Source organism: Nyctibius grandis, chromosome 14 (assembly GCF_013368605.1).
Source record: "Nyctibius grandis isolate bNycGra1 chromosome 14, bNycGra1.pri, whole genome shotgun sequence".
Classification (NCBI taxonomy): domain Eukaryota; kingdom Metazoa; phylum Chordata; class Aves; order Nyctibiiformes; family Nyctibiidae; genus Nyctibius; species Nyctibius grandis.
This window is the reverse complement of record NC_090671.1, coordinates 12623708-12647771: the sequence shown is the minus strand read 5'-3', so window position 1 is coordinate 12647771 and position 24064 is coordinate 12623708. Positions and strand designations below refer to the sequence as shown.

At 39.8% G+C, this 24064-nt stretch overlaps 1 protein-coding gene across 3 annotated transcripts in view; it reads right to left on the bottom strand.

Moving 5' to 3' along the window:
• SBNO1 (strawberry notch homolog 1) overlaps positions 1-23448 on the bottom strand; it is a 35348-nt gene extending 11900 nt beyond the window's left edge. The window contains exons 1-20 of one of the 3 annotated variants that reach the window (XM_068412984.1): positions 23281-23448; positions 16615-16748; positions 15856-15960; positions 13767-14076; positions 12003-12047; positions 11530-11630; positions 10255-10351; positions 8973-9133; positions 7831-7964; positions 7596-7686; positions 6466-6627; positions 5776-5911; positions 5593-5698; positions 4192-4345; positions 2791-2973; positions 2485-2582; positions 1647-1798; positions 873-1070; positions 401-571; positions 143-312 (exon numbers count right to left, since the gene is read on the bottom strand). In XM_068412984.1, coding sequence (XP_068269085.1) covers positions 143-312; positions 401-571; positions 873-1070; positions 1647-1798; positions 2485-2582; positions 2791-2973; positions 4192-4345; positions 5593-5698; positions 5776-5911; positions 6466-6627; positions 7596-7686; positions 7831-7964; positions 8973-9133; positions 10255-10351; positions 11530-11630; positions 12003-12047; positions 13767-14076; positions 15856-15960; positions 16615-16746 — 2706 coding nt within the window. In that variant the 5' untranslated portion in view covers positions 16747-16748; positions 23281-23448. Of the gene's footprint in view, positions 1-142; positions 313-400; positions 572-872; positions 1071-1646; positions 1799-2484; positions 2583-2790; positions 2974-4191; positions 4346-5592; positions 5699-5775; positions 5912-6465; positions 6628-7595; positions 7687-7830; positions 7965-8972; positions 9134-10254; positions 10352-11529; positions 11631-12002; positions 12048-13766; positions 14077-15855; positions 15961-16614; positions 16749-22284; positions 22660-23280 lie in introns of those variants that run through there. The other 2 variants (XM_068412985.1, XM_068412986.1) reach the window with 2 other exon arrangements.
• Between the last annotated feature and the right edge of the window lie 616 nt (positions 23449-24064).

The window sequence follows — 24064 nt, the reverse complement described above, 5'->3', positions numbered from 1 at the left end:
CTGCTAAGCAAGTTCTCTTTAATAGATACTTAGGTCACATGCAACCTTCAAGAATGACAACACTGATTCACTGCAGCCAGATAATGTATGGTTGCAGTAGAAAAAACACATCAATTTTATCTTAATGTGAACACCAGCCTACCTCTGCGACATTTTCAGGACCACCCAGTTCATCTATAAGCTCATCCAGTGTATTAGGTGGAAGATCTTCAGCCAGCTTTTCCAGTTTATCAAGCAGTTCTTTTTTCATTTGTTGGGCCCTTTCAACAGCATCCTGACTTGTTACAAAGCTGCTGTTTGTGTTACTGTTTGCTGAAATTTAAAGAGACTCTTTAAGATATAGAATTTCACTGCCTAATTGCTAAGAAAGTGAATCAATGCCAAAGAAACTTATTCTTACCCGATGTGTTGGTACTAGAAGTGGTGGTACCAACAGTGGAAGTAAAACAGCTAGGTCGTTTTGATCCGAGACCAGAAGCTAGTAAGGCACTTTGAATAGAATCCGGGTCTATACTTTTCTTCTTTTTCTTGTCTTTATTTTTTTTATGCTCTTTTCTAATTAACCAGGGATCTAAAGTTAAATAAAGTTATTTTCAAAAAGTTTCAAGCATTTACTAAAAAGCCATCCTTTCCTTTGAAAAACTACATTCTCATTACAAAATGTGACTTATAAAGGTCTAAACTCCAGTGTCTAAAATCTACTTAAAGAAGATGCAAATCAACATTCTACTACTAATTCCAGTCTCATTAGAATCAAACTACATGCTTATCAAACACTTATTTTAGGCTCATTTAAATGGTTAGGAAAGACTTTATGCTTACTATCTGCAAGTAGAGCTACTTGCTTGATGAAACACTTAAAACTGTCTTACCATCTTCATCATCTTCACTGGATTCATCTCTGAATGGGTTGAAGTCGTCATCATCTCCAGAACTCAAAAATCTGGAGCTCTCATTGTCACTTTCTTCATTGTCTGAAGCATCAGACTCACTTTCACTCTCATCAGAGCTGCTACCTGCAAGGCCACCTGTTTTGCGAGCTTTTTTGGCTTCTCTGCTTATTTCTTCACCTAATTCCATCACCATCACCCAAGAAGAAAAAAAAGTTAGTTTAGACCTTGCAGTCTACTTGAGGTTTGTTTTACCACCACTGCATACAAACTAGAAAAATATTCAACTTCTGAAAATAGAACTGTTAAAAAGAATGTAATAAGAGTTTTAAGTAAGACCTCTCTCCTAAGTTTTCTTTATGATGACTTACTTTTCAGTAAGAATATAATCAGTTTGGGAAGCGGGGTGGTATTAGGCTTCTCTTTACTGAGCCTCAAGAAAAAAAGAAATTATTTGCTTGACTGCATCAGGACTTGGTCTCATATGTGCAAGGCATTTTGGGATACGGTCCCATACTAGATCAACCTGATTTTAAGCAAGTAGTAACCAGAATTTACAGGCTATATTTCTTCAGCAGCAGTCTTAAAATCTATTAATGGAAATTCCTAACAAAAGTCTTAGACTTTTAATACATGCTCTTTCATGAATGACTGTACTGATATTTACATTCCCGTATTTTTTCCCAGAGTTCACTCTTAGGCAGCTCTAAAATTGCCACTTTCACTATGGCATTAAGGTAAGAACTTAAGCGTTACCTTTCCGTTTCTTTATTTTGTTCTCCTTGCAAGGGCTGTCTCTGGGTGAATTGTTATTACTTTGAGCAGTCAAGTCAATTCCCAACAAGCTAAACAGCTTCTTCCTGTCAGGAGCTGGAAAGTGCTTTTCAATAAGAGACTGGAATACTCCTCTGTTTAAGAAAAAAGGGTTCTTCAGTTGAATTTGCATTTATTTAAAGTAGAAACCTGTAACATTTAACAGCTTGCTTGACTTCTCTAAAGAATTATTCCTTGTGAATGCTATTACACAAGCACTCTATAATTATCACCCATATTAACTGTATTTGTCACCTTCTTAAAAGTAGGAGACATTTACTTCACAGCACTGTTACATATAACTTGTTAAATTTGGTTTTGGTATCAAGTGGTATTGGTACAGCCATTTTCTTGTTGCTCAAAGTTTAAATGACAGATTATCTTAATTTATTAAGATCTTCAGCAAGGTAGTCTCAGGACTGGATCCAACTCATTTGATAAAAGAGCAAAGTCATGATTGTAACTTGCTTTGGTACAAATGCAGTGTACACTTGGCAAGTCTTCCCCTCCTCCCTGTTTGAGTAGAACTGTACCAGCTGTTCACACCTGAGAACATCACTTCACAGAGTGCCAGCAGAACCAGGAACTAACCAACGGTTCACTTCAGCAATACTGTCAGATTTTATGTACAGGCAGCTTAAGTAAAGAATGTCGGTACTAAAGGATACCAAATCTTCTGTGCACTGATGCATGTTTTATGTGTGACAGGACAAACTACTATACACACTAAGCTGGACTAAGGTTAGTTTTGTAAAGGGCAGTTCTAAAACTTCAATCTTACTTTGCTGTAGAAACAAAGTCATTCAGTTCACCGCCACCTTCCTCCAAAGCTTCTAATGTTCTTGCTTCTCCTGTGGACTGCAGGCCAATAACAACACACTAAAGGACAAATGAATACAAGGCATTGTCACTAAGACAACTGACATAAGTTTATTTTTGCCCGAATTTCTGCTCATTAAATAACTTCAATACCATAAAGCACAAAAGCATGCTACTACATCTGAAAAATATTTTTGTTTTGTTTGTAACACAAATAATAGCTTTACATTTAACAAAGATATTTAAAAATAGGTCTTGATCAACTTACTTTCCCATTCTTGATTTCTTCCCGAGCTAGCTGCACCACCCTCTTCACTTTAGATGCTATGCAAAGGTACTTGAAAAACCTCTGATGAGCTGACCAAAACTGACCCCACATGGACTTTTTCATTCGTTGCTCTGCATCGATAAGATCGGCTGCTTGTTGAAACCTCTCTCTAGCACTGACCCACTGAAGAAGAAAATGTTAATTGCTTTACATGTCACATTTCAAGGCTACATAGGTACATTATTTAATATGCAAATAAAGACAGAAGTTTAAAGTTACAGTACTATGGGACCGCAAGTCAAGGAAACTCATCGTACATCAAAGCTATGGCTTAGTAAATTCAGAAGATAATTACACTCATAATGAAAAGCAGATACATTGACATTACTACCAATGCAAACATACACAGTATTTTCTAATTATCTAGTTTCTCCATTAATACAGTCAGGCTAAGAAAGCCAAAAGCACTGCCCATAATTAAATATAAAGCAAGATCCCAAGAAGAGAAAAACCCCACTGCCTTCATTTCCACAACATTTTGTTATACCAGTTGTTTCCAGATTAAGTAAAGTAAGATTTGGACACAAGTTTAGTGATTCTTTTAAACAACATTCATGAAGTAAAGTGCTGTTTTAAAGTTGGTGTTATACACCTGTCAAAGGTAATTCTTAATTATTGTAGCCATGCAACATGAATACCGAGTCATGCTTAAGCATCTCTTAAGCAGGTGAAGACCCTGCTCATTTTAATCTATGTCCAAGGAGTAATTATTTTTATCTAATACAGCACTGGTAAGGTACAAGCAGAGTGTACACTCAAGAAAAAGATACTCAGCTTAGCATATGGACAAAACAATTAAGAACAACATGAAAAAGATAACCAGTGGGTGAATGAAGAAAAACATTAAAAGGAACCACAGCTTCGATGCTTCACATTTGATCCACCACTTGATTAAAACTATCATCTTGCACTGTTTATCTCCAAGCACCACTCCACCGTACCACTTCAATGAAGAAGTGCATGCAGCCTGTCTGATGTTTTGCAGCTTGTTCTCAGCTCAGTTGCCTAAAGGGGGAGGACTGGAGCACAAAAATATGACCAACAGGTTTATCTTAGGCAACAGTGACCAAGGTGTCTGAAGTACTGCTAGAAGGCAGTGGTTCTGGTAGATACTGGAAGATGCACCCAAAACTGCAGCTTTTGACTCAGAACAAGAATTAACAGCTTTTGCCAAGTCTTAAATGGGAAATCTTTACACTAAGATGAGACAAGATGCCGCCATTCTCTTCTCTCAACAGGAAACAGTACTACCTGCAATTTCAGGAGCATTCAAGTTTAAATTGAGTCACTTCAACCTCTCACAACTCAATACAGAAAGCAAATTTAAAAAGGCATTCTTACCAGTTTCACAGATTTATTGTACATTTTAACATATTCCTGTGAAAGCAGGACTTCATCAATTTTGAAAGTTACACCTGAAAAACTCAACTGTCTTGCTATGTACATTCCTCTCAGCTTCATATCCATAGCAACTATTTCCATGGCACCAACACCTCTAAAATAAAGGAACAAATTAAGTCAATATTAGAATTTTCAAGAGCAAGGATTTGTTTAAAAAACCCTCAAGTGCTTTAAAAGAAAACAGCATGCTTACAAATGCAAAGGAATATGTTTTCAAAATCATTAGTACTGTTTGGTTAAACACATGTAATCAAGGAGTCTTGAAATTTAGCCTTCACATAAAACCATATCCCTGCCTCATAAGTACTAAGGGTATCCCAAGAGGTATAAGCACCCAAATAGTTACTTTTTCTCAAACAACCTAGCATGCATTAGGAGACAGTACCTTACAAACTGTAATTGGATAATGAAGTTGGTCCAAATATATAACAAAATCTTGCACTGCAATTTTATAAAATCCACTGAAGATTTAAAATAATGAATACAAACCATAGTATCTATTCAGATTTATGCTGATATGAAAATAATTAAACTAGTAGGTAACTTAAGTTCTTTTCAACAGCAACATACCTTGAGAGTACAGAAGTTAACTGCAAAGCTAACCTATTCACAAGCTTGGGCCTGTAATTTCATTAATGCTCATTCAATACGTACTCAGTAATGAAGTGGAGACTACACTTGCACAGTCTAGAAAAATCATGCATCATGTAGATGGTATGCAAGAAGATCCATACTAAGCCCTAACGTAGCATTCATAAGTGTTCAAAATTATCTGTAAGTAGGCAAAACGTGATATATTAAGACGCTCACCTACCAAAGAATGTAACAGTCGCGTTTTCTACTGACCTCCCACATTTAGTTTTTTTATATGTTCTGAAATATGAAGTACTTTGCAACAGCATACGTATTTTTTCTGAACTGGGTTCTTATGCCAGAAAGCATAAGAACAAGACTTCTTCCTGTTAAACTGCCTAAGCTGAATGCATAAACATTAGAAGGCTTCTGCATATAGTGAGACACCAACTATACTGAGCATCCTCAGTACATACAGTGTGTCTGCATGATGAGCAGCAAACACTTTCGTTTCATAACACCTACATTTTAAGAGGGCTATCTTCCCAGCAAGCCTCTAAAGCTCTCAAAATTTTCTGTGAGCAAGGGGAACATCCCATTTTTTACCACATAACATAGATGACATTTCTGCTACATGTAGAAGCTAAAGTCGGAAAGTTCTTAGGGTGACAGAACAAACTTTCAGAAGACTGAGTGAAGACAAAGGAACCTCAAAGCACAGTCAGCCACATCCATACACATTCTTGCTATAGCTCTTCAAAATATTACCTTCTTTCAACAGCCTGAATAAAATCGCTGAATTCCCTAAATGGAGTTCCTTCACCCCATATTCCAAGACGGTTCATATATGCCATATTTCTTGGCTCAGATGCACCTAGGAGAAGAACACACTCTGTACCAGTGCCAGTAAAAACACAGAGAGACATTTAATACAAACCAAGTAGTACGTACCTGTGGCACTAGCATAAACAACCCTGGCTTTTGGAAGTTTATTTTGAAGTTCCAATACAGCCAGACCTGTTTTTGTTGGTTTTGAAGAACCAACAGGACACAGATTCTTAGCTTTATGACACTCATCAAATACAATCTGAACAGTAATTAAGGAAAAAACTTTGTCCCACTTATTTTTAGAATGGGGAGCTAAAACAAGACAAGAAAATCTGCTAATTACAACAGGCAGCAGCAGTAAATTGTCAACTCAGAAAGACAGTAGTAGTATTTTTCACTAAAAACCTTTGGGGAAAAATATTTATCTAGCTGGTATTTAAGAGCAAAGTTACCAACACAAGTTCTTTAAAATGCTGTTGATACTAAAAATGTTCTTTAAGAATTCACTGGAGAAAATATCAATGTGAACTTAAGGTTCTTAAACATTGTATTTTAATTTTAGGTGTTCATTACAGAAGAAGCAGAAGCTTCACTCTTGTACCAGATTTGTGTGGCAACAATAAGATGGTAATAGATTTGGCACGAAGTTTGTAAAACTTTAAGTCTCATGTCAGAGCATGCACACAATCAATTACTGTCACAAATAGAACAATACCTAAAAATACCAGCAAATAAAAATACAAGATTGTCTTTAAAGATGCAAACTTAAATAGCAATTTGGTTACAATCAACTAAACTCCAGATAAAGGATACAACTCCATCAAAGTCTTCACCACACCAGTGAAGAAGCTGCTTTAATCTGGTTTTGTATTTACCACCAGACTGACTTTCACCAATAAGAGAAGAATAGGTAGCAAAGATGACACCTTTCTTCACACTTCCGTTATGTTTGGAAGAAATTTTCCCATACTTGAACTGCAATAAAAAGAGAAAAAATTACAAGAACTATTCAGAAGTATTACAAGAACTATTTCCCTCCTCAAATCCACCTGCCATTTGATTAAGGGATGCTGGTGGTCTTAACCTTAAGGTGTGTACACTCTGAACCACCTCTATCCCTACCTCATGATCAGGGCATAGCTGGCATATGGTAATGTGGTTAAGGGATTATCCAGGGTCTTACCTAAATATATACTTAAGGAAGACTAGATCTGAGGCCTCAAAAGATTAACAGCCACATTCTTTGACTGCGTGGTTTCCTTAACTTAATTGTATTTAAGATGTTAGTTTCAATGCATCCATTAGAGCTAATAGGTCAAGTGTATTTACAACTGCCACTGTAAATGACAATTTCTAAAGCTTTACTGTAATTTAGAAATTAAGACTTCACAAACCAAAACCACTAACTTAAAACAAACTTTAAGTTCAGTGAATTCAACCAGTAATCACACTACAAAATTTAATTAAGTGGCCAATCCTGAGCAGAGGCACAGCCTCCAAAAACAACTGCACACACTACTGCTGCTTTAATAAATTACTGAGGAAGTCTATTATTCAAGTATCACACACAAAATGTATTACATATAAAATGTACACTGGGAGATAGAAAGGAAAAAATTCAAATGCTACAGAGTCTAAAAGATTTAAAGATTATTTCAACTTCTAGAAAATACTCTACTAGTAGTGTCAGTAGTGGCTTGAAGAGTGATTTTAAAAAAAAAAAATATCACATGCTAAGACTTAATCCTACAAGATGCCTATTTATATGATTAACAAAGCACTGTGTGGTTCTTCGTAAGATTAAGGCCTGTCAAACAAGACCTAGACAGCAAATTTATTGAAATTAGTACATTCTTGCTCTTAAAACAGTCAACACGCATAACTTGTCACACAAGCGTACCTAAAGTTTTGCCTCAACTGTACATAGTAAAAAGTTTCCACACCTTGTTTAATGAATGAACGGATATGTTTTTTGCTCCAATATCTCTCAAATCTCTTTCAGCATCGTATTTCAGATCATTTGACACGCTAAACCTGAAGATATAAAACAAAGCATTACATTCTGTAAGTTACAGCAGAAGTTCAAAGCAGTTGCTAGGACATTTGTTGGAAGACAGATTACACTGAATTTAATATACACACTACAGTGTCTGCTCTAACAAATGCTGATACACTTACCAGACTGCTCTTTTTCTGCCTAACAAGTAGTTTTCATAGATTATTCCAGCTATGGTCCTTCCTTTTCCTACACCAGCACCATCACCTATCAAGAATCCAGCTCTGTCTCCATTGGGCAGGAATGTTTCATGTTGCTGTAGGAGAAAGAACAAAAAAAACTTGTACCCATTCTCCTGGACACACTGTGGATTGTCAGAAATGAGCAAACATAAGAAACACCCTATTGGATGAGACCAGTGGTGCACCCAGCCAAGCAGCCTCAAGAGGGGATTTTATGTAGGGAGAGCATATAAACATAACTGCTTTATCTGATCCATTCTCCCCCTTCTTCCCTCAGCACCTAGAATTGCTGTACATATCTGTCTCATCCTTTTAGTGCCTACTACGAGACTGGCTGCTTTTTTTTAACCCACTGATATGCACCTCTACAGCCTTTTGTGGCAGCAAGACCCAGACATCCACTGCCTGTGTAAAGAAGTATTCTTCTATCCATTTTAAAACCATCTCCTACCAGTTCACCGAGTTCTGCTTTGTTCTTGTTTTGTGGTATTCCACTGCCTTCTTGATTATGTGAACCTTGATTTCATTTCTCTTCATTTTTCTCCTCTCCAGCCCGAGATGTCCCAGCCTTGTTAATCCCTTCTCATGATGCAACTTCTTTCCTCCTGTGACCATTTTAGTTGTCCTTTAACTTCACTATCTTCCTCCCTGACATGCAAGGAGCTGCACGCACAACATCCGATGTGCACCCACTGAAGTTTAATATAGCAGCAAAATAACTCCCAGTCTTGCTCTCTATACCCTTCCCAATGATGCCAAACACTGTCAGCTTTCTTAGCCTGCTGCTACTGCAGCCATTAACTTATTTCAGAGAAATAAAAATAATGACTAACATGTCCTTCCTGAGTTTTAAGACAGTTTGAGATCAGCATTATGGAAGTGGTTTAGACAAAGCTTTCCTATGTGTATCACCTCACATTTATCTGAACTGAAGCTCACCTGTCACCTTCTAATGCAACTCAAACCTTTAAGCTCTTATTAGTTTATCTCCTTGTAAAACTGACATAGCTGCACTTGTCAGATAGTAGCTTTTCTTCTTAAATTCTATGTTAGCTTTTAAGCTGTACTAATGTCTAGCATACCTGGGCTGCGTAAGTGATTGCTTCAAGTTGCAAAGCTGACAACCAGCCACTATCAATTGTTTCTTCTGATATTGATGTCTGGTACCACACATCAGGAGGAGTTACACTGGATAACGAGCTGGTTTCCACTACTGGGTCAGGATGACGTAGACCAATTTTTACTGGTTGAAAAGGGAGTGGGAGGAAGGGAGAAGATGAAAACATAACACAGCCTTCTGTTGCTGCAGCACAGGTTATATTTACCAAAACAAATTACAATTGTCCATTGCAAAAGCTGAACTCAAGAATAACTATGTTTCATTGCAACAGTACATCAAGTGTTAAACAAACTGCATTGCATATAAATTCAGTTTAATACATTCCTCTGTATAACTGCAATCTTAACTTTCTCTTCTCACCACCTTCCCCCAATTTTTATGGAATTTTATAAAATTCAGCTCACAGAAAATTAAAATATTTGTGTACTTGACATGTTTGAGAAAAAGTGGTCTGAACCTTGCCTTCCCAAAAGGCCAAACGCAGCCTCAAGATGCCAGAATCACAAAAGCAACATTCTTCTCACTATTTATATAGTACTGTTTTTAAGCAGTATGAGAGAAGATTTAGAACAGACATGGTTTAATTGCTGACAGATCTCAGCGACAATAAAAATTAACCATTTAGCTACAAACTCCATGCAAAATTTTTTGCCTTGCTTTTATAGCAGGTCAGTAACGTACCTAGAAAACAAGGTAACAGTTTTTTGTCACTGATTATGATAAAGAAGAGAAAGGAGAAAAGAGAGGATGGCAATTAACAGATGTAAAAGATCCACTTTAAAAAAAACCAAACAAACCATCTCTTAAGAAGTCAGTCAGGAGCAATGCAAGAAGAATGTGCTTAGGGTGATTTCACACCAAAAGACTCAAAATGGACTCTTAAGTGTAGGAGTGACCACTTAATACCTTTAAAAAATTGCCTCTGCTGAGGCACAAAGCATCTTTAACACAGGTGAAAAAAGCCTGATCTTGGTTCATTGATCATATTTCTGAAACAAGTACTGCTCAGAGACACACTAGAGAATTCCTTTTCTATTAAAAAAAAAATCTGCATACTTTCCAAAACTGAGCACTATAGAAGAGAAAAATTTCCTAGGAAAACCCACCACAAACTGAAGTTCTTTTTACATGACACAGATAGTAATCTACCTGTTTTTTGGTGTTAATAACTATAGAAGAGTAAATAACAAATTGGCTCTCAAAACATTTCAGCCTTTTGATGTAACAAAACTTTAAGGTCATACATTTTATTGGCATATACTCAGCGTAAGTTTCTGCATGGCCCATTTCTTCTTCATCTTCTTCCTCGGGTTCCTCCTCCTCTTTTACTGCTGGCACTTTCTAGAATAGAGAAATACCTGCATTAGTCAAACAGCACATTGTTAATGCTTTACGTCCTGGAAATTAACATGAGAAATGAAATGAGCATAAACTTGCACTTGCATGTTTTAATACACGTACCAGATGAACCAGTGAGCAGCTGGGAAAACTACAGACAGAAATGTAGATTTCTTATACTCTGACCTACCATTCAAAGACACAAAGTCAGGGAACTTGCTCTTCTTTGCGAGAAGATTCAAGTACTCCAAACTCACATAAGCAGAATTAAAAAAGAAACACTTCTTACAGCACATTAAATCCAAACTATGACTTAAAGAAAACTGCCTTGAAAACACAACAGCTAGTTAACAGCCAAAACCTAACTTCCAAGTACTCCCATGAAGTCTCCTGCAGTTTCACATTCATTATGTAATTTCACAACTTCGGGGAATAGTTACAATAGTCACAGTTCTATCTAGCATTCTCTGAAACCTGATAAGATATCCATTTTTTTACTGTGATCTTGATCAATGTAAAGATATTAATATTTTTAAAGTACTTGCTAGATGATAAATCAAAAATCCTCCACAATTAATTTAATGTCTAATATAAAAAAAGTAATCTGAACATCCTTCTGTATGCCAGTCACTAAGGAGCACTGTTCATCACAAACTTCAGCCTGATTCTAGCTGTCAGTGAAGATGCTGAAACCCAAGTGCTTACAGCATCAGAATGTATTTTTATTACACTTAGAAAATTGAATGATATTCAATTTACCTTTTAAATCAAACTGCCCAGAAGGTTAGCCATGCTAGAGAAAGTCTTCTAGTTTCCTCGTTGCTAGTTATACGAATGGGATGTTTTAAAAGAAAACGTCTTAAAACACAGAGCAAGTGATACACGTATCAGCTTTAACTGAAGCACACCCTTCTTAGCCTCCACAATGAGGTTCTGTTAAGGATAGTAATTTCCTGAAATTGTCATTTACTATGCAGGTATTCTGCTCTACACAGCTGTTAGTTTTAGTCATCTAACCAAGTATTCATCTAGGGAAGAAACTAACCTTTTGAACAAACAGATGCACTCGATAATTCTACCACACAAAAGGCATATATGAGTAACTACTGAAACTAGTCACAGGTGGTTGTGGCCAATAAAATATACATTCATTTAGCAAATTAACCATTCGCACTACTTACCATAGTAGGTGAAAAACTTCTCATTTTAATATCATTTATCCATATTCTTGCTACCTCTTTTGTGGAAGCCTCCTTCTTCACTGCACCATTGCTTAGATCGGCTACAAAAGAAAAGCTGTGTTTTACAGGAATTCCCTCCAAACATCGACTCAAATTAACATCTTTAATAAAGAGCTGGAAGAGAAGTTTAAAATATCCAGTAGTACACTGATGCTTCAAGCACACAAGCAATATTTTGTCCAAATTAAAGTCTCTGAGCAAGGAGTTAAATCCTGTTACTTCTTTGACTGAAGAAACTTCCCATGCAATACCACGCGTCTGACACAGTTGTGTATTAGTTTCAGTATTTAAAAAAAAAATATTTTGGACCTTCACCAAATCTATACATAGTATTTAGAAATACTCCATCTTGTGAGCCTTCGAAGTTCAACAACAAACCAGAAAGCCCAGTGTTTCAGCAGAAGTGAACCTACCTGGTCTGGTGGCATTTACCACCTTAGGAGAAACGACAAGTATTTCTGTAAAACAAAAAGTCAACACTTCGGACTCAATTTTTTAAAGTTTATAACAGGATCCTTCAAGAGGACAATTTATTAACTTTCTTGTCCTCAGCCACATTTGGAAGCAACTGGCAACAGGGCTCAGTACAGAGCTAAAAACTTACACAAGGATAGATATAAAACATTGAAAGCAGCTGTCAAGCATCCATCATGCTGACAGTCAAGGCATGTAATAAATTTACCATAATTGCCCCTAAAAACAATTAAGACAATTGCACAAAAAGTTTTCCTCAAAGAGGATGCATCATTTAACTTTTTACTATTTTCCAATCTAGAACTCCTGCTGCCTGAATTATATGAAAAGACCGTATTTCCTTCCAAGAGCTTCTCTGCCCTTGAATGTTCTACAAGTATTTGTCATTTTTTTTATAAGGATGAAGAAAGATCCAGAAACAGAGGCACACAAATAAGATTAGAAATGCAGTCCTAGAACTTGCATGTCTTCTTTTCACTTAATACAGAAGCTACAGATTCAACTATTTTCTGCAGCTGTGCCACTACAACAGCTATTGTGTATTGATGTAACCTATTATGTGCTTCTGTGAGTTTTCAATTTAACACAAAGGGGATAAGTCAGTCCTATAAAACCTTCTTCCCCTCCTCTTCCTCACTCCTTTACCGCCCGCCCCAACTTCAGTTGCTGTCTCAACTTCAATTTTTGTCAACTAGTCCATAACAGAAAGCAATGAAAACAAGGAAGAACATTCTTCTCTTTGTTTCAGTCCTAACAGACAGCTTCGCTTATTGCGCACTCTATCTGCATATGAAAATAGGTTACTTCCAACCTCGCCTATAAAAATCAGTAAACCTTATTTCAGAGACATTGAAAATATAGTAATCCAGAAAAAGCCTGCAAAGCTTTCAGAAAAAGTTAGAAGAGATATTTTCAAACGTAACTAGTCTGATCTTAACCTCATGGTAAAACCAGAATAACTTGAAAGAATAAAATAATAAAAATAAACACACACAGCTTTTACCTTCTATTAAGCTGCCCATAGAAGCGGTCCACACATTAGAAATAACGTACCAGAAAAGACTATGAAAGGGATCACAAAATGAAGATTTGGAGTGTGGTAACAAGACACTTGTGCCATTTAAGTTAACATCACATTTTAGAAGTAACGTGGAAACAAACAGCAAGTTTTTAGGACTTAAGTTTTTAAGCAATAGATTGATACCTCCTATGAAGCATATACGGACAGCAATGTTCTTTCTCAGGAGATACTTTACAGAAACACCCTATCATAGCAGTACTAGCATATACTACAAATCTAGTTTGGAAGATACCAAAAAAAAAAAGTACTAGTTTATCATAGTTCCACAGCAAATATACAGTAGGACAAAAACTGATATAGACTCTAAGACAGCTAAATCAACTTCAATAATGTTCATGAATTAATTTTACGAATTTGCCAGCTGCACTCTAAAATGTCATTTTCCTCATTCCTTGCAGTATATCAAAAGCTTATTTTTTAAAGCCTGCTGTTTTGTATTACTTCACCCTGAATTCTAACACTATTAGTCAGAGTAGAATTTTATCAAGTTTTCTGGACCATTTCATTTTACTGCAATATTCTACTAATCAATGAAAATATGTTGATGTGCAAATATCTTCACATTACATTATTTCACTATTGGTCTAAAATACTGTAATTATGAAGAAAGAAGAAAACTTACTTGCTGCTGTTGCTACTGGTTGGGCAATATTAGGAGGTGGCTTCAATTTCATGAGTTCATTAAGACTATTATTCTTTAGCAGATCTTTCAGTTGAATCTGGTCCTTTGAAGGTGTAGTGGTCAAGGCATTGCGTACTGCTGGTGCTGCAACTGAGGGTCGAGTAGTTGTGCTGGTCTGAATGATTTTTGCTACAGTGATAGTCTGCCTCGTAGTTGTAACAGGTGTTGTTTTTGTCATCACTATTGTAGTCCCCAAAGTTGGAAGTTGATTTATTTGATTCAGCACAAAGGTTGTGGTGGATGGTGGTTGCTAGCAACAAAGAACCAGGCAAATTTTCAGAAGACAGTGTGAGAAAAGCAGACTTTATTAGCCTTTCATCTAGAGCACAGGAGTCACCAGTTAAGAGACTCTTGCAGTAAGAAATGCCTTCACATAACATGCTGAAGATGCTAGAGTAATTATCTTGTGGTGCAACAACCTGAGCAAAGAGTGCCCATCCATCAATGTACTGCCATGCATATTTTTGAATGGTATTTTCAAATTTTATTTGCAGGGAAAGGAAATAAAAAAATAGCATGAAGGTTTCACCTAGGCACAAAACATGACTACTACAGGTACAGGAGCCCTGAGCTGAAGAGTATTTCCAATATATAAATTAGCTGCACAATTGTCAGAGTAAATAGCTTAGATTACTCAAAGTACATGTGGAGCCTTTTTCAGACACACAATACATCCACCTTCCTGCAGATCTGCTTTTTTTATATTCTCATTTCAGGTGTAACCACCAGACTACAGTGCTTGGAATTATGTGCAGTTAGAAAAGGTGCTACACAGTTCGGGTATAGAGAAGTTGTGTAAACTTGTCTCCTATCTCGAGAATTTGCATGCAGGGGAAGCAAAAGGCACACAGGACACCTCAGCATGTTTTTCTGTGCACTGCTTTGTCCTACTTTGTGTTCCTTGTCACAGAAATCATATCAACCCACGGGTACGCTAAGCTTTCACAGTCTCAGTACAAGCAGACGGCCAAGTGGCCTTTTACAGTCCCACCTATTTGGTTACATTTTACTAATATACTGTATTGGGTTCACGTGGCAAGGTTTTGGTAGCAGAGAGGCTACAGGGGTGGCTTCTGTGAGAAGATGCCAGAAGCTTCCCCCACATCCGATACAGCCAGTTCCACCCAGCTACAAGACAGACCCGCCACTAGCCAAAGCTGAGACAATCGGCAATGTTGGTGGCGCCTCTGTAATAACAACATATTTAAGAAGGGGAAAAAACCGCTGTGCTATCAGCAACTAGGAGAGGGAGTGAGAATATGCAAGAGAAACAACTGCAGACACCAAGGTCAATGAAGGAGGAGGTGCTCCAGGCATGAGAGCAAAGACTCCTTTACAGCCTGTGGTGAAGCAGGCTGCCCCCCTGCAGCCCACGGAGGTCCATAGTGGAGCAGATATCCACCTGCAGCCCAGGGAGGACGCCATGCCGGAGCAGGTGGATGTGCCCAAAGGATGCTATGACCCCATGGAGAGGAGCCCAGACTGGAAAAGGTTTTTTGGCAGGACCTGTGGCCATGCCAGGAACCCATGCTGGAGCAGTCTGTTCCTGAAGGACTGCACCCTGTGGAAAGGACCCATGTGGGAGTAGTTCATGAAGAACTGCAGCCCATGGGAAGGAGCCAAGTTGGAAGAGTTTGTGAAGGAGCTGCTGGAGCAGGGGAAGAGCATGAGGAGGAAGGAGCAGCAGAGACAATGTGTGATGATGCCAGGAGTGAAGCTGAGAACAGGAAGAAGGGAAGGATGAGGGGGAAGGTGTTTTTAGATTTGTTCTTATTCCTCATTATCCTAGTCCATTGTTAACTGGCAAAAAATTAAACTAATTTCCCCAAGTTGGGTCTGTTTTGCCTGTGACAGTAATTGCTGATCTCCCTGTCCTTATCTCAACCCATGACCCTTTCATCCCATTTTTTTTCTCCTCTCATCCAGTCGAGGAGGGGGAGCAATAGAGTGGCTTAGTGGGCACCTGGTATCCAGCTAAGGTTAACCCAGCACATGTACACATACAAAATCCCAAAGTACCAGTTCTTACCCGAACATTTAATAAGGCTGGAGTTGATACAGTCTCTGGTTCTTGTTTCACAGCAGCTGTGGCCTCAGTCTCCAAGCCTAGTTCTAATGCACTAAGTGGCACTGACTGTAGAGGAAAAAGTAAGCATCAGAAAACACATTAGCAGGGAAAAAGTCTTAAGACTAAATATCCACCCACAAAATGAAGTTAATGTGGAAGTCCTTAACTGTGCTCATTAACAAAGGTTTCACCAAAAATAAAGACCATCAAGTGGTTGATTTCACATTCAAAAAAGTTAAACATACAACACCTTGTTAGTTAACTGCGATGAAAATGTAATTAGTTTTGTGATGTCACTGTTCAACATACTACTGTTCCCAGCCTATGTCTGAAATGGTTACGTTCTTGTACATTGAATGCTATCATGGAGCTTAAACACTGTATCACATTATGCTTTTTGCACATTTTATAGGAGAGTGGCTAAACTCCAGTGATCTTAGAGTTCTCTAGGGATACACGACAGCACACCCCCATTTAATGTCCAGAAATTAAGTATATTTATGTTTATACTGACCTCAATAGTGTATTTCAGATTGCTTTTTTGTATAAAAGTGTAAAATTAATTAACAAGTCATTTTCTAATCTCATTACTATGAAGCAAGAAATTTAAGAAAACTCCACATTCTTTAACCATTTGCTATGGATACCATGCCCCCCTCCACAATACATCAAGTACAAGCTCTTATGTTGTCTAGCAAACGACTATGTTCTTGTTTTAACCTGCTGAACAGCTGGAGTTGGTGCTGGATTTGCAAGAACCACGTCCGGAGAGTCAATATCAAATAGATCATTTGGACTGATTCCACTCTCACTCAAAGCAGCAAGCAACAGATCTTGTCCTGGCTCCACCATCTCTAAAAAAATTAGAACCATAAACACAAGTTACATTTAATTTTGACTTACTTTTGTGCACACACACACTCACATTTGAAGTTCCCTTTCTGGGATTTAAGGGCACACGCAATGCAGCCTCTTGTATACACAGTTTCACTTTCTAGATTTGCTCCAGCTCTGTTGTTCATTTGCAGATTTTTTCCTCCATTCTGTTTTTTAAAATCTTTTCAATATACCCACCACATTTAGAAGCAGAAAGAATGAAATAGTTAACTACACAAAATGCTATCATACCCATAAACTTAAAGAAAAAAGATGCCTTTTCTAGTCTTCATCGCACTACATTTTTAAGCATTACAAGAAATACCAAAAGGAGAAACGGTGAGACTGTATTATGCTAATGATACATCTTCGTCAGTGAAGCACACTGCATGAGGGAAGCACAATTAAAACTCATTTAGTTTATCTTGTAACAAGTTAGTGATAAAAAGCTTATAAAGAAAGCTGTTATTTCTTTCTTGCCATTACATTAGGTAGTGATTAATTCATTGGAGAAATTTTGTTTTGCATAGTAGAAAGAACAAATGTTCCACTATTATAGTATGTTAACTACATATTAAATAGGACACTAACATCAGGTCACAGACTCCTTTATGTGTAGGACAAGCAAAACTAATTTCAAAAAGCTATTCTAGACAGTGTAAAAAAATTATTAAAAAAGCCAAATACTCTATGTTTTAAGATGAAGAGGGAAGATAATGCGTTTTGCTTCCTTAAAAAGGAAGCCCATTTGCCCTAGTACTAAGACAAAAATTAAATGAATCCACATAACTTGAGCTGTTGCTTATATATTCTAAGACACACCTCAAGTAGAAATTCATTTCACTTATTCTCCACACCTCCTGTAACATCCACTAGTAACAACATCAAAAACTAACACAGCTGAACCCCTACTTTAGAGCAGATAAGACGAATAAAATATTTATTGGCATTTTAGATACTGCTGTTTCAGAGTCTGTGAATAAGTGTAACTTGCTTATTCGATGATCCTTCTCTATGCATGCAGCTAAGCCACGTTCAGCTGGTTGGTCATACACATTACTTAACACATTTGGCAGAACAGGTAATTCTTGTAATAAATAAAGCCTTGGGCACTTAATTCTTATTCTTCCTAGTTTCAGTCTGTCCAATAGTAGGGAGAGATCTTCTTTTAGTGGACTAATACCAAGATGGTGGCACCACAATTGAAGTAGCAGATGTAAGGTACTTGGACAAGGGGAAGGTAGAGTTTTAAGCATCAAAGACTGTACTACCCAAAAGAATATCAAAGCAACAAACAATAACTGGTGGGACTGGTACTGACAACACACAGTCCCATTAAACACCACTTGCTGTGTCAGAACTAAATGCTGCTTTATTTTTTTTTTTTCCAAAAGGCATTTGAGGTGATCAGATAACTGGCAGAATGGCCTGGTTTGTAGGTATCAGGTACAGAAGATATTAAGAAACATTAAGACATCTAGCAGATTTAATTAACATGGCAGCTCCTTCAAAAGATGTCACTTCCCACTAGTCTGCCTCCTAGAACCCTGAATGGGTCAAGAAAAATTAATAGGAACAGACTGGTAGCTTTACCTTTCAGAAGGATTAACCCTCCCATCTCAAAAAAGGGAACTACACCTAGATATATTAATTGGGAAGGCTAAATCCTTAATTTTCATCAGACAAATACTAACAGCAGTCATCAGAGCTAAGTTTAGAAGCTTACAGCATTGTTTACTAATTAGAAACAGGTGAGAGGAGAAAGATTAAGTCTGCAGATGAAGTTTTAGCTTATCAGTGCTTTCACTGTTAGGAACTTCAGAGCAGCCATTGAAGGTGCATGTCTCTACAGAAAGGGAATTAACACAGGTTACCCCATCAAACCAGCAGCTCTGACACACTATTATCATAATGTTACAGTATCAATGTGGGAAAGAGGCACAAGCATTCTTCCACATAGTGCAACACCTTTGCTCAACATGGTCAAATAAACAAAAATGTCTAAATGTACAAAGGAAAAAATGTCAGTTATATCATTTAGTCTGCATGTAGTCTTGATCACGCCATCTCTGAAAGAAAGCATGACTAAAACTTGGTTGAGAGATAAGTGGCTATACCAAATAGAGGCATGGAAAGTCAGAAGCTTGGGGCTGTTTACTTAAAAGAGAACTAGGACCAAAAAATTACTCAAGATAACTTCTAGGCTACTCTTGCAATATATGAAGGAAAGGCCTTTCTATGAAGTTGAGACTCAAAGCAAAACCAAGGCTAGAAAAAAAACCACGCCAACACCACACAAAAACACATCTTCCCCAAGCATCCTAAAATGGTGCCACAACCTACCAAGTCTGTTTCAAGTCAAGTTTAACACATCCACAATGACACTGAACTCCACATTTTTAATCTTTAAAAACACAATGGCTTGGATATCTTAAGACAGTCTCATCGAGTTCAGAAAAAAACATTCATAGCAGTAATACTTTAATTGCTTACTTCAAAGTTTTCACTAGCTGACTAGCGATAGAAACTAGTACAGCAATTCCTTCAATTCCAGAATAAGTATCTTCAGTTTAGAAGCACCCCTTTCTTAGCAGGGCGGTTTTCACATAAGAAATTCCCCAGCTGCATCACTCTCATGCTAACCCCAATTCTAACAGTCTTAAAAATTAGCAGTTGCTAACAATCCAGCAAAAAGCTAAGTAAGACAACAGCAATTGTTTGTCTGTCAGACAGTTTGGACAACGGAAGTTTGACTAGTTTCACTTATTTTGTTTCTGTACACTAGGAACAGAGCTGCATTGTTTGGAACAAAAGGAATTCTGAACTTCTAGAATTTTTACATTAAAAATCACTGAATACTTAGCACCACTTTTAGGCTTTGTAAAACTTCAGAGGATCACTGCTGCCCTTCCCCCACACTCTAATTCCCCCCTCCTAGTTTTAATTTAGTAAGGAAATTAAATAATAAAAAAACAGGAGAAGCTGCATCATGATAGCTTAGTTTATTTTTTGTGACATACGCTAGTCAAGCCTGAAACGTTATCAAACTGAAACAGCTCCATAATCTTACAAGGTAGGAGGCTCCTTAGTTAACATAAGTGAAAGAGACTTTATCAAGCTCTGCAGCTCAGCTTTGGCAATACTATATAAGGACCTGTTTGCCACATTTTAAAAATCTCCAAAAGAAAAGACATAAAATAGTTGTGAACATTACAAGCTGTTCCCTGAGCACTTCACCAAAGAACTGTTCTCAGCATGCAGAATCTTGCAGATAAGGTTGTCTACGTTTAGTCAGGCTGTCCAATGACCCTGAGCAAGAATCAACCTGTTAGATCAAACTAAAAAAATATATTTATAGAATTTCAACAGTAGTAGTATCTCAATTATTTTCTTTTTATCAAGAAAATATGTAAACTGCTGCTGTTTCAAGAAGGGCTATCAAAACCCCAAGCTTTTTTGTAAGGTGCTCTTCTGCTGAAGAATGTAGCCTAAAACTTTGATAGAAAGACAGTTTTGCTACCACTGCACATTATGTAAATAATTTCTGATTTAAAGATACAAACCCAGAATGCTATGTTTAATATTATGTCATGTATCCATGCCAACCTGGCTCTCTCCCTCCCTCCATTTTAGCTTTAGTACAAAGAAGCAAAACAAAAAGAAGAGATGCTAAAACACATGTCGAGCAACCTGCTCTCCATTCCCCCTAAGAAAAATAATGGCAGAATACTAAACAATGAAAAGGCTTTTAATTTCTAGGTCTGAGTTACATGTTGTAACACTGTATACCTAAATACTTGTTTTAAAACCAGAATGAACTATAGTATCACAACTTAGCCCAAATCAAACATCACATCAACTAGGCACAGCTATTTCCAAACCCTTCAGACAACTGGCCTCTGTGGCGTACCCAACCTGCAAACTGAGGTTTGAGTGCTTGGCCTCGGACACCAATATAGTTAAGCAACTCTTGTTCTCCTTTTATTCACCGGCTTTCAGAAGAATACATGTCACTTGAACAATACTGGAAGCCATTTCAAATATCCTACAAATTCTGAAGTTGTAGAGAAAAGCCAGATACGTCCCCTAAATTCTCTGGCTGTCTAAACTGTGACCTATTATCAACCTAAAAATTTCACATCTCCATTTGCAGCCTCTCACAACAGAGGTGTAAGGGCTGCTAACCCTCAGCCTCACACAACAGGATTCTCTGGATATCCAGATGAGTTCTGCTCATCTCACAGCTTTTGGCTCCAGAAGCCAACCTGGGTAATGACAAAAAAGAAAACACCCGAGCAACCCAATCCCTTCTGCTCCTTTCCAAGTCACCATCCAATCAAAGAGTGAAACACTAATTACTGAACTTGCCCATCCTTAAGACTAGTAGTTAACATTACATTTTAACGTACAAAGTTAACTTCTGATTTTTGTGAAAGCAATTCCAATCCTGTAAGAAACGTACCAGTTTTTCAAATGCTGATTATCTCTCTAAAGTCAGAGCTCGTAAGGACATGAGGTACAGTTCAAGATACTGTGGGATTTAACTCTGCCTCAAAGCCCTCTTACAACAGTTTTATGAAATTTAGAGTAATCAGGATACACAGTTTGCAAACATGAAATTGGTAAGTTTTTAAAATGTTAAAGAGACTAAACAGTGCAATGATTTGGCACGAAATCAGCTTTCAGACTAAATGGTTGGAGGTGATAATTTAGCCAGTAGTGAAAGTGTTTAAGAAGTAAAAACCCAGACGAGATAAGAGCAGTATCTGAGCACTAGAACCCTTAATGAGTTTTGGCCTGGGAGTCAGTTCTAGGTGCATCTCCAGGCACAAAAAATGCATTAACCATATCTGCTACCTACTTCTATAGCTTTTAGAGTAACTATTAGCCAGTTTTCACGCCAAAGAACTTGTCTGCACAACAAAACAAACTGCTCACATTTTATTTTTAAAGACTAAGATTGCACTCAAATATAACGTATCATGCCGACAAGGAATATATAGAAGAACAATCCAAATGTTTTGCTGTTACACAACTCCTGCCATACTAAATTCTTCGCTTTACCTCATCGACTCAAGTTTTTCTACTTAAGGGGGGAAAAAAAAAAAAAGCTTGCAAAATATTCATGTATGTATTTAAACCATTTTAATCCAGACACAACCTATGTACTCTGAAGCCAAACAGACTAGCACTGAGTTAGGTCTTAACTCTAAAGCAAGTAAAAAAGTATTAGTGTGAAGAAATGACACAATCTTAAGTTATCCAATCCAAGTTATTCAACCTTTTTAAGCGTTTAAATGATCAGCCTAACCTTTAACAGGTATCAAACATCTAAAATCAGCCTACGAGGACCTTGAAAAAAGTACAAGAGTTCTAATTTATACTATCAAACACACTGTGAAACCTGGTCAGCTAAAAATAACAATGAAACAACCGAAAAAAATAGAAGAAAACCCCACAAAGCCTCTTCCCCGTCAGACTGTACGGGCATTTTTATGTTAAACAATTACTCACCCTAGCAACCTCTGTTTGAGGCGCCCTCGTTAAGAGTCACTGGACTTTGAGGCCGGGTCTGTAGCTGCGGCGTTCAGCCCCACCGCTCGCTCCGCGGGAGCTGCGGGGCCCCCGGAGGGCTGGGCCAGCCCCGCGGGAGGGTCCCCGGCTCCCAGCCTCGCCACCTTCCCCACCACCACGTGTTCCCGACATAAACTTCCGGGTTGGGCTAGAATTGGCTGCGTAATTGTGTCCCATGCGCGACTTTTTTGTTTTCAGACCTTCATCTCTTTAAAGATCCCTTTAATAGCATTAGGATCGCGGAGAAGGGCGAAAGGTTGCGCCTCACGGCAGCCTTTAGAGCCACCCAAGCACCATAAATCACCTCCCCCCTCTCCCTGCCGCCTCGTTTCACCAGAGTGGCTCCATTTCAAATCCTAACAATTAACCCAGCCGCGGAAAGAGTGCACAAAGGCGAGCGGCGCGGACCCGCCGGCGAGACGCCGCCGTCCCGATGCCATTTTACCCGAGCAGGGCGGGGGGGATGGGGGGATGGAGGACAGCTCCACCGCCACCCCCCACGCCCGCTCCGCCAACCGCCACCGAAACGCTTCCCGCGAGCCAGGGGGCTTTGCCGCCCGCCCCGGCGGCCCCTCCGCCCCCACACGCCCTCCGGCACAAAGTTTGCCCGACTCCCGGGGAAGCGGCGGCTCCACCGAAACCACGGCGCCCTCCCCCACACGCCGCACCGCCCCTGGCCCACCGCGGACCCCCGGCGGGGGCGGCCGCGCGGCCTGCCCCAAGCTGGGAGGCCGAGGGAGACGCAGAGCTCGCTGCCAGCACAGCGGCCTCCCTCCCGGACAACCCCCCCCCCCACCACGGGCCCAGCCGCCCAGAGCGCGGCGGCGGTGGACTAAGGGGACCCCCGGGGGCGCCGCGGCGGCCCCACCGCGCAGGGAGCGCCCCGAGGCGGCTGAGCAGGCCCGCTGCCAGGCGAAAGGGCGGAGCAGGACTCACTCGCTCTCGGTCCTCCCGCGGCCAGTCCTGGAAGTCTCCGCCGCTGGCCCCGCCGCCCGCCGCTTTCTAACTCACCGCCGCCATCTTTGCCCTCCCTCCCCTCTCACAGGGGAGGGGGAGGGGAGGGGGGCTGGGGCCGCCCGCCGCGCCGCGCCACGTGACCCCCGCCGCACCTCCCCCCGCCCAACGCACCCTCCCCACGTGACACCAGCCACCGCCCGCCGCTGGCGCGCGCTCCGCGCCACGTGACCCAGCCCCCTCCACCCTGGCCTCCCGAGTCACGTGGCCGGCTGCCGCCGCCGCTCTCTCCCGCCCATCCCCGCCCCCCCCCGCCGCCGCCGGGGTCTGGCGCGCGCTCCCCCGTCTCGTGACATGCCGCTCCTCGTTTCTCCCTGCCCCAGTAACAGGGGAAAAACAGCAAAAGCTCCCCCCAAAAAACCCGGCGTATCCACCGTCCTTAAAAAGCGACGTCCCCGCGGGCGGGCGCAGCCCTAGGGCGGCGGCCGGAGTCGAAACTGGCGATCTGGGCCCGGTTCCCGGTGGGTGGGGGAGGGGAAGGCGGAGGCGAACGGCTGCACTCGGTCACGTGATCCCGGCTCCTCCAAGATGGCGGCTGCCGCGAGGACGCGATACGCAGCGCTCTCGCGAGATCCGGCTCTTCTCGAGGCATCATGGGAGAAAAAAGGGGGGGGGGGAGCCTGAGGCTGGGACGCGGTGACGCGCGGCGCGGGCAGTGCGCAGGCGCGCCTTGTCGCCGCGCGGGGGAGGCTGTGCTCGCGAGCAT